Raw genomic sequence first — 11881 nt, 5'->3', positions numbered from 1 at the left:
AAGCTACATGCAAAAAAATGAAACTAGATCACTGCCTCACTCCAGTCACAAAAATCAACTCGAAGTGGAATAAAGACCTAGACATAAGAACGGAAACCATAAAATACCTAGAAGCAAACATGGGTCAAACACTACATGACATACATCATACATCCATCATCTTCTGGCACATAGAGTTTTTTCAGGGAAGTTTGATGTTGAACTGATTAGTTTTCTTTTATAGGTTATCTGTTTCTTCCTCCCTCATCAGCTTCATATTTTTTCTTTGCCTTGTACTCTTGGAAGTTTTACTATTATGTGTCTTGCTGAAGTTTTCCTTTCATTGTGGTAACTCAGTGTTCATCTTTACTGTATGTCTACTTTCATTCCTTAATGTTTGGGAAGTTCTCTTTGACCTTCTCCATGAATAGGTTCTTGGTAATCTTGTCTGTCTCCTCTTCTTCTGGGTGCCATTCTTTTTCTTTGTACTTCGGTTTCCTTTCCTTCTTTGTTCTTTTATGTCTTTATCTTCAATAGTACTGACTCATTCTTCCATTTCATCAGTTATGCTCTTTGCTTTTCCCAGAGTTCTTTAGCTCCTCCATTATTTTTTTATATATTGTTTTCTAACCCCTCACTTAAAAAAAAAAAAAAAAACCAGTACCAAATGTTTTCACTAGTGAGTTCTACCAAATATTCAAAGAGGAAATATCTGTTTTGCTCGAACTCTTTCCAAAATGTTGACAAAGAAACAATGGGCCCTCCCTGGTGGCACAATGGGTTAAAGTGCAGCACTATGAAGCTTTAGATAGACATTGCAGCATGAGTTCAATTCAAGGCCACAGAGGTGGCCCACATGGTAGAGCAGATCTCTCCTGTCTTCCCACGGTTCCCCTAAGCAGTGCATTTCAGTACATCTACCTGTTTTTGATGATTGCTCCCACTCTGTCTCTGATAAATCTTCTCACTTCCCACACCTCTGGCCTGTGTTCATAAATAAATACATATTTTAAAAAAATACTACAAAATACATTTTGTGAGGTCAAAATCACACTAAGACTAATACCAACAAATAAAACACACACACACACACAAGAAAACTACAGACCATTCTCCCTAATGAAATGGATCCAAACTTCTCAATACAACTTTAGTAAAATAATTTCAATAATATATCAAAAGAATTTTTCACCATTACCTAGTGAGATCTGAGATAATTCAACATACCAAATCAATTAACATAATTAACCACATCAACAAAAATGTAAAAATTCTAACATCATAGTAATACATGTTGAAAAGCATTTGATAAAGTTCAATACTCATTTATGAGAATGGCCCTTATAAATACATGAGATAAAAGAAACATAGCTTCAAATAATAAAATTATATAAATAAACTATAATCAATTTCAGTTATAACAACAAAAACCAGCATTTTTTTTTAAAAAAATGAAAATGGCTAAATAGAAATTTCCCAAAGACTTTCAGGTCAAAATTCACATCAGTAACTTACAAAAGAAATGTAAATCAAAACCACTATGAAATATTAACACAACCATGTGAGAATAAACTATATCTGGAAAATACAAATGTTCATCAGATATGCAGGAAAAGAAATATTCATTTACTGTTGGTGAGAATGCAATTTGGTACAACCTTTATAAAATACATTGTGTAGATGTTTCATAAAACTAAAAATGCAAGTATATTGAACCTTGATGCTAAGAGTTGTCTGGATTTTTCCCTATTCAGACATGATCATGCCAAAAAAATGAAACTTAGTTAGGCACAGGAAGTTTAAGCTTTATTTCTTGATCAAAGAATGGAAAAGAGAGCCATATCCTCAAAAGATAGCTTGACCCTATACAAGGGAATAGAGGGGCATTAATAGGGAGATACTGCATGTTTCAGATTAGAGCAGTATTCCAATTTTTTGGTTGACTTTTTTTGTACACTTAACAACATTGACATTTTCTCTTTTGGCACTCACCACCCCATCACCAATTTCAAGATGGACCTGAAGTTACTGGAATTTTGGTTCTTTTAATCAATCACAGCTCAGTGGGTTATAGTTTTGAGTAAGTGGAAATTGCCCTTCTCCATTGGTAAAATTATCCAGCAATACCAGTGCTACATATTTACCCAAAGAATATGACAGCTCTAACACTTGATGCCCTTGTATATTTATTATAATATGTTCACATTAGCCACATCATGGAACCACTGTAAAACCACAGACAGATGACTACATAAAGAAACTTTGAAAATGTACTTAATGAAAGACAATCAACATTTAAAAAGATGAAATTTTACCTTGTTGAAAAAAATGCGTGAATCTAGAGGTAAGAGTGTGAAGGGAAATAATCCATAAATAGAAAGACAGTTAACCAATTACTTCATTCATTTTCCAAGAAAACAAACTGGGCAATTACAGCAACAATAATACACAGACTCTGAAAATATAGATTAATTGCTAGGGGGATGGAAGGTAGAAGAAAGGGACAGGAAGGAAGATGATAAGACATGAGCACCAGAGTGCTAATGTAGGGTGAGTAAAGGGTACACACATAAAGGGGTGAAGATGTATTTCTAAAGTTAAATAGTCATGAGTTCAATTGGCTTATCAGTAAACTTTTTGAAAGGAGTATTTTGGTTAAGAATGACTTGGCAACAACATGTTAAATTATATACAAAATTGCAAATCAATATTACCTCTAAAGCAAATAAATAAAAATTCTAACTAACAAAATGTGTCAAATAAGTTTAAAAAGTAAAAATAAATAAGAATATTTTTCTCAAATTAAAATTAATCAAGTATAAATTACAATATAGCTTACTTTTTATACCAGTGATGAACATTTCAATTATTTTTCCATGGAAAATCAATCTTTAATATTGTAAATTTGGATGACTTATTAAATGAATTTTGAGAAAATTTACCTAGATAAAAAATCTTAATATGAATAATGATATCAAAGTGCCCAGAACAGACCTCAGCAGGTTTCAGAACTGGTTACTTCAAGATGTACCACCGTGACATACAGGTAGTGGCTAAGGTCAACTGAAGTCCTGTAAGCTAAGGACAATTGCTTGTCACTACCCTAATCTTAGTACTGCCATCCCTTCATTACTTAGAATATGGTTATTAATGATATGCAGGATATTAACCTAATGTAGAAATACCTTTCTAATATGAACCTATTATGTTTGAAAATATTCTTAAGTCATATTCCCTCTAAAGAATAGTTCAGCTTGGCCCTCTCTGGTGGTGCAGCGGGTTAAAGCACAGCACTGAGAATCTAAAGCCGCTTCCGCATGAGTTCGATTCCCGCCTGCCCTGGAGGTGACCACATGGCGTGGCAGACCTCTCCTGACCCGCCCGCTGCTCCCCTCAGCAATGTGCTTCGTTGATCTGCCTGTTCTGTTCCCCACTCTGTCTCTGGTGAAGCCTCTCACTGCCCCTGAGCCTCTGGCCTGTACCCCAGTTCTGTACGCACAAATAAATAAATGTTTAAAAAAAAAAAAAAAGAATAGTTCAGCTAACATTCTCTTGTTTAGATAAACTAAACAGTACCCTCAATTAGTTATATATAATTGACAACTATAGATTTTTTAATTCAGAAACATGAGAATGGACTTTATTCTCACATTCATATAGAACATGCACCAAGACCATATGGTGAGTCTTAAACAGGCTTTAACCAATTTAAATGAATATAAATGGCACAAATTCTGCTTTTCAGACATCTACAAATCAATAATAGAAAGACAATTGAAAGCCTCCCCCCCCCACAGAAAAAATACTTCCATTGTAAACAGCATACATTTACATAAGAGTGCGATATTTCTTAAGATAATTTAAGAAATATTTTCAATTTACATAAATGATAGCAAACAGAAAACAATCCCACATAAATCATAGCATCAAAAAACCACCAATTGTATTCCTCATTTTGAAGGTAGAAAAAATAAGTAACTTTTGTCTGTGCCTACATACTAATCCTAAAGTAATTATGAGTATTGGTCTTAGAGCATCTATTACCACACATTCCAAGTTCCCATAAAAATCTGGTTGGGCTGATTTTTTTCTGGAAAATATTGTAGGATAATCAAATTTTCATTTCTGTTGTGTATGTGTATTTTTTTTATCACTATAAATGGATGGCTTTTTCAATTAATGGAATCGTTTGACATAGAAAGCATAATAACATCCTACTGGTACTAAGAAATTTGACCCTTGGCCCTGGCACTAAAGAAGTACCTTTTGATCATAACAATTCATTGGATTAATTACTCAATACAGTAAAGTGACCCTGTTTTCAAACTTCTGGTTCAGTAGTATAAGAAGTATAAAATGATGGCAAAGAACTTTAATTTTAAACCATTAGATGCAGCAGTGTGATCAGTGTGACTGAGTATATTTTTCTCCCTTGAGCATGATGATGTATCAATTCACTGATCTAAGTGTATCAATTCACTGATCTAACAGAAAACACATGCACATGTACTCTCACACACTGACACATGCATGCACACAAATGTAATAATAAAGAAATTACTTCAACACTACTATTTATTGATGGAACCAGAATGACAGAAACATTATCATAAATCGACCATATATGTATGGGTTGTAAAAATTGCTCTGGAAAGTGGTCTTCCCATACTGGAAAATACACTCTTTCCCATAAAAGAATTTCTACTACATATTTCCACTCTTGTTTCAGGACAGGTACTTCTGAGTGATGATACATTGATAAAATCCAATAGATTCCATGGGAATAAATCTGAAGGTCACTTTCTTTTCCATAAAAACCTATCTACAATCCAGAAAAAAAAAATACACTGTAGAATACTGAGAAGAGTCTTAATGTCCTATATACAATGAAGTATATGAATGATGAAACTGTACATGTCTGTGGAAGGCGCTATTGTTCAGAAAGGCAAAGGCATAGGCTCACACATACAAATACAAATACTTAGACATGTTCCCATATTTTGGAGAAAAAAAAAAACTGCTGTTCTGCGCAGGATTGATAGAAGAGTTCAATGCAATGCGTGTCCCCTTGTGATCAGCTCATTTACTAGGTAAATGCCGTCACCCAGTGTCTTATCTTTGGTTTACCCTGCTGAAAGATTACCCAAATCCACATTTGGGACTTCATGTCTTTGAGTACATAATTGATTCAGCCAAGCCATCATAGTAATTTTGATCTTTCAAAAAGCACCAAGTTGTATGTAGACAGGGCTTGGTATATTCCAGGTAAACATTTCCAAACACATTATTGGGGTTTCCAGGAAGTGATGCTATCTTGAGGTAGACTCTAAAGGACATGGATAAATATGTCACAAACCGTACTTATCTCAAACAGTACCCATTGTAACATTGCTTTTCCAAATCCCTTGACTAACCATGATCCGCAATAATGGTCTCATTCTAATCCATACCCTGATTCATGTAGTCCTTCATCTTTACCCTCAGACTTCCAAAACCATCACTATATTTCCATAAATTCTTAGAATGTTTTTTCTTTTCACCAAATGAAAATCTAAACCTGTTATCTACTGTGAAGTCTCTCTAAATATATTCTAAACCTCCAGACTCACAAAAGCACCATTATAAAGCAATTCATTTCACACTTTTTCTCTCATTTACCACAATTATGAGACCCCTTATCCATAATACACTACTAAACTACTTTACAAGCTATCAAATTTGATCTCAGGAGACAGAAAGTGATTCTTAATCTCTGGTCAGAGTCTCTAAATCTTATATCAGTTTTAGGAGCAAGATCATATTGTCACATTAAGAAAGAGTTTTTATGTTATGAATGATCCAGAAAAGTGGGAAATGAAAATAAGAACTCATGAAAGTGATGAATCTCACATGAATTAGAGGGATAGATTTTGGAAATAGTAGGGTCATTTCATGATCCTTCACAGAAATTTGAGAGTCCATGGTTACATATTACAGGAGAATAGTGTGAACTGTTCAGAAGAACTTAAAATCTTATTGACTGTATTTCTTCACATGTTTATTTTATTTTCCCATCTGAAACTCAGGATTGTGGTGTCAACACAATTTGGTGGAGGAGAGGACGTTTCCTTGTTTAGAGATAGTGTGTAGAGATCATGGTCATAATGCTATTTTACAGATTGTTCTGACTAACATCTCTGTTCGTATATTAGAATTTAAACTCATGAGCATGGTTCTCAGTTTTTTACAACCCTGTTTTAATGCCCCACATGGATATTTTGGGTTTGACACACCTAAGTGTGGTTTTAATTGGGCAGGAGTTTTACTAGGTAAATGCAAGAAAAGGCCACACCATAGAAAGGAAGATGTAATCAGTACAGGATTAAGAGCTAAAACTCAGCATATATCTATGTGATAATGTGTCATAACCCAAATTTTAAGTAATATAAATAATGTATCTTTTTATGTGTTCTAATAATTATAAATATATATATATATACACATATGCGTGTGTGTATGTTAGAAATTGATAGAAATTGAATACAAACTTAATTCATATTTAAGGGATTTAAACATTTTTATTTATTTAAATATTCTTTCTATTTATTTAAACACTTTATATTTGTATGAAAATGATATAATTTTAAAGAAAAGTAAAATCCAGAGTCTCTTTAAATGTATTTCTCCTAGTTCAAATCTAGGTATAAATAGCAGTCTTAATTCTTTGATCTCTTCTTCTTTGGCAGGCATAAAACAAACAAATGTATTATATCACCCTCACTAAATACTTTGAACTTTCTTTAGACTTGAAGCAACCTATAATCTTACATAGCTTTTCTACACTCCAAGTCAAATGTATGTGTCTAGTAGCTAGACACTTCCTTTGAGTGCACAATTTAGCTTCATTGTCATATGCTAAAAGACAAACTGACACTTCATTATAACAGATGAGTAGATGAATATTTTCATAGCTCCATTGTAATAGACCTCTACAAATAGAAGGAACTGTATTGATATAACAAAATTTGCTCATGATCACCAATAATTTCCTTCATAATAGTTTACAATATTCAGAAAATTGCACTGATACTAAGTGTTCTATTATGTAGCTAAGATCTAGTAGTAGTTCCAGCATCTTAGCTTTCAAACTTATTAAATGAGATATCGAACAACATTAACTGACTTTCTTTACAGTGTTCTAGTACATTCCACTGTGCTCTAACTCCCTTGGACTTCAGCAAAAACCAATAGCATTGATTAGTTTGATTGATTTCTTATAACTAAATGCAGAAGTAAGTGATCACCAAATAAACAGAGTCAAGTGTAATGACCAAAGCTCAGCCCCCATGGGCTTGGACATCAGGGATCAATTATAAGGCAAAGAGGACATTCTAAGTCTTGATAGCTTAAATTTACATAAATAAAATGAAGTAACTCATCTTTCTAACTTCCCACAGTAAAAATTGAGAGCGTTAGATGTTAAGTGATTTAAGCTGGGACAACTTAATAAGATAGGAAGCTGTTTTAACAAACAAATATATATGTAAAAGAGAAATAGTTTCATTAGATATTCCAACAAATCTTGACAACCAGATTGTAAGTGTAGCTTAAGCTTTATGTTATATGAGCTAAAAAGGTAATGAGGAAACAACTTTACAAAACATACTTAGGAATTTCTTTCTCATGAATACATCAGATAATGAAAAGTTCTTCATGTGAAGGACAGTTCTGTTTTAAAAGAATTGATTTATCAGTAAAAAGATCTTGTAGCATAGACTGAGAGTCATGTCAGTGAACTTTAATCTAAAGCTTTCAAATGGTTCAATGGACTGTCATCAAGAAATGATGTCATTATAAATCAACATCCTTTCCCAAAATACAAGCTGAGGAATTTTGAACAAGGTGAGTCATTGTTAATATGTTTAATTCAATTGATTTGTTCTAACCTTAATACATATAGATATTTTGGAAATAATTATTATGTTTGGAGGAAACATTTTTTGTATCACAGAGAATAGGTTTCTCTATCTCAAATAGGACCAGCCAAGAGTGAACTTAAACTTTGAAAAGAGGCAATGAGAATCTGTTAGAATAGTGTGCTATACCACAGCAGACATTTGATTTTTCTTCACTTGAATTCTGCCAGCAATTACATATATGAAATAGAGAATGGAGATCAATTCACAATATCTACAAAGAATCAACCATGTGCTGGACACATTGACACTTATTATTTATATAGATGTCCCATAAGATTTGGGGCTTAGACAGAATTTGCTTACTGGTTTTGGACTGCTTATCTATAAGAAAGATTAAAATGTATCTGACCTGTTACTTTTGCAAAATAAAATTAGGACTATGTAATTGTTAAATTTATGTGCAGAAGAATATATAAATTTAGGTGGTCTTTTATCTCTAATTATCAGAAATATACTTAATGTGATCAAGATCTACATTGATGCAAATTGAAGCCAATATTCTCAATTCACTGTTTAACCAAACAATGGTGTTTCATGCAATTCCGGTGCATTAAATAAGGTCTCATAATTAACAAATGTATTTGATTTTAATATAAAGAAACTCTGAGTTCTAGCTCCTAGGTCTAGTGTCATAAATGTCACATCCCAGATTTACTTGGAGCCTGAGTCCCTTCAAAGTTCTTTTACCACCTAGCAGCATGTCCTTATTCCTTTCAGAAAACAAAATCCTTGTTGTAATTATCTTTATCTTTATGATACTTTGAGCTTCAGTCTGTGGAAATAATCATGTACAAACACATCTGTCTCCTAAACATGGAATACACAAACTCAGAGTCAGTTTTGTTGTTCAGTTCCTGCTTTTGGAATATCACTTTCTGGGCAACTTGTTGGTATCTTTCTTGGACTTAACTTATTTTGATTCAGATGAAAGAAATCAAAATGACACCACACATGTTTTTGTCTAAAAGTTACACGTGCTATATCCTAAACATAAATTTTTAAACCAAACTGGTCATTTTTAAGAGAATAAACAATTCCTGTTTACCTGTAAAGTAAAATTTTGCTTATTTCATTACACCAAAAAAATTATTGGGGTCACTAAGTACCACAAAAAATACTAAGGACTGAATATTGAACTGAACTTTTCATTTTTTATGAACTAAATCATCATATTAAAATATTGAAAATTGATAATGTTTGTCATTTCACCAAACAGTTAAATGTGTTAGCAACTTTTCTGCAATGCTTCTGTGATACAGACATGGGTTAGCATTTCACCATTTACTGAATGGGTGACAAAATATTCTGTTGTCTTCCTCTTAAATCTTTCTGTTTAAACCAAGAAAAATGGCAAACATAAAAAGAAAAAAATTCAAAGAGAGATTTAAGAGACTGAACAAATATAATATATGCAGTCATTGTACAGTTGTGTGTCAGAGCCATAGTAAAAATCATGACAGGTCAGAATAGTGATTTTTAGACACCTGCCATCACAGCCAGAATTATTTCAAGACATGGGCTCTTATTAAGCTTAATTTACAAGAAGCATCAATATCAAATGTGCCAGAATCTGTAATCTGTGACATTTGTCATGTGCAATGTACCTATATGAAGAGAAAAAGATGCCCCTGACCATTAGTGTATTTGATTCTGTGCTCTGTAGGTCATAAATAAATTGAATCATCAGAATCAAAGAGAAAATATTTGCATTATATTCTATAATTAAGCATAACTTAAAGATCATGTGATGAGTTTGCAATTCAAGACAATGATTTGAGGTGATAAAACAATTTTAGAAAGGCAAAGAAGTGAAATCTATGACAGGAATGGAATTAAATTTATTTATCTGAAGTGAGGACAGTTGAGGAGACCAGAGGACTGAAATAAGGTCTTTAAAGACAGGGAAGAAAGGAATAACACAGAACTTAAAATGTAGAAAGAAAACTTTGAAGTTAAATGTGACAATTATTCTTTCAATATTCTGAGTTAAATCCATGTCCTTCCTCAAGCAACCATTTCTCTAACTTGATAAATCAAGACTGTGTTCCTGGGCATGAGTTATCTAGAGAATAAGCTTTAGTGACCTTGTAATCTGTACTAGCTATGATACATGGTCTTCGACTTAAAAGTAACTTGCTCAGCTGCCACCAGAGAAAACTTGAAAGAACAGCACTCAAGTAGCTAATGGAAGGATGCACCGTCATATTAAAGGAAAAGCAACTCATTCTTTACTAACATAAAGATAGTCAGAGATCCTTTTTATGCAACTGCTTTGTTTCATTTGATATTTAGTCTCTGTGGTTGTTTTTATTTTTCTTTCAAGGAAATATAATCAGCAGTAAGTTTCTATGGAGACATGGAATCACACTTCCAATGATTTCATTTTGTTGGGGCTATTTCCCCCAAATCAAACTGGCTTGCTTCTCTTACTCCTTATCATCTTTATATTCCTTCTCGCCTCCATGGGCAACTCCACCATGATTCACGTCATCCGCATGGATTCCCGACTCCACACTCCAATGTACATTCTCCTCAGCCAGCTCTCCCTCATGGACCTGATCTACATCTCCACCACTGTCCCCAAAATGGTGTTCAATTTCTTCTCTGGTCAGAAGGGCATATCCTACCTGGGATGTGGGGTTCAGAGCTTCTTCTTCGTGACCATTGCAGGATCTGAAGGGTTACTCCTGGCTTCTATGGCCTATGACCGATATGTGGCCATCTGCCACCCCTTGCATTACCCCATCCGCATGAGTAAAAGGATGTGTGTGAAGATGATCATAGGATCTTGGATCTTAGGTGCCATTGACTCTGTAGCACACACAGCCTATGCCCTCAATATTTCTTACTGCAGATCCAGGGCCATTGATCACTTCTTCTGTGATATCCCAGCCATGGTTACTCTGGCTTGCATGGATACCTGGGTCTATGAGTACATGGTTTTTGTTAGCACAAGTCTCTTTCTCCTTGTTCCTTTTCTTGGAATCACAGTTTCCTATGGCCGGGTGCTTTATGCTGTCTACCATATGCGCTCCAAAGAGGGAAGAAAGAAGGCCTTCACCACCTGTTCCACACATTTAACTGTGGTGACATTCTACTATGCACCATTTGTCTATACTTATCTCAGGCCCAGGACTTTCCGCACCCCACAAGAAGATAAGAATCTTGCAGTTTTCTACACCATTCTGACCCCCATGCTCAATCCCATCATCTACAGCTTGAGAAATAAGGAAGTCCTGGGAGCCATGACAAGAGTGTTTCCAATACTCTCCTCCAAGAAGGAATGATCATGGCTGCTCTCACTCATCCCCATTTCCTTTTCCATATTGACTATAATATCCTTGAGCTCCACTGTTTGATAGTAACTCATTGTAAGTCATATATGTAATTTAACTTTTATATTATCCAAATTAAAGAATTGAATTATTCTACATCATGTAATCAATAAAAAACAACATAATATAAATGCCAAAGTATTACACGTTATATGAAATAGGCTAGTTTTCATGTATTTGTACATATATTAATATTGCAATTAAATTGATATAAATTGACATTCTCACTAAAATATGGAATCAATCTGAAAAGTGAATGCAATCTCTTAACTGTGTTTTCAGTATAGATGTTTAAAGCCTTGTTTGCATCTTATACTTAGAGAATTTACAACTTTTAGTAAAATTATATTTCAAGTGCCTAATTGTCAGGTGGTTGCTAGGTTGAACAGCAGCACATTAGAACATCTAATAAACAATGTTAAATATAGTTATCATTTTTGTACATATATATACACAAACACACAAAAGTTATACCTTATTCATTATATGATATGCAAATTTTTATGTTATATATTATATGGATGGGAAACATAATATCAATCAAAACAAGCATGCTAATGGCCTTATGAGTTATCATTTTAAAATTATTGAAATGATACTATTTTATGA

At 33.6% G+C, this 11881-nt stretch overlaps 1 protein-coding gene across 1 annotated transcript; it reads left to right on the top strand.

The window, feature by feature from the left end:
• Nucleotides 1–10285: 10285 nt before the first annotated feature.
• On the top strand, nucleotides 10286–11224 carry LOC101635994 (olfactory receptor 2L13-like). The gene has a single exon (XM_004686581.1). It carries the CDS (start codon nucleotides 10286–10288, stop codon nucleotides 11222–11224), a length of 939 nt encoding a protein of 312 aa, XP_004686638.1.
• Nucleotides 11225–11881: the final 657 nt, after the last annotated feature.

Source organism: Condylura cristata, unplaced genomic scaffold (genome assembly GCF_000260355.1).
Source record: "Condylura cristata isolate star-nosed mole 26May11 unplaced genomic scaffold, ConCri1.0 scaffold00021, whole genome shotgun sequence".
Classification (NCBI taxonomy): domain Eukaryota; kingdom Metazoa; phylum Chordata; class Mammalia; order Eulipotyphla; family Talpidae; genus Condylura; species Condylura cristata.
The sequence above is the reverse complement of the archived record's forward strand: the minus strand, read 5'-3'. Positions and strand labels throughout refer to the sequence as shown.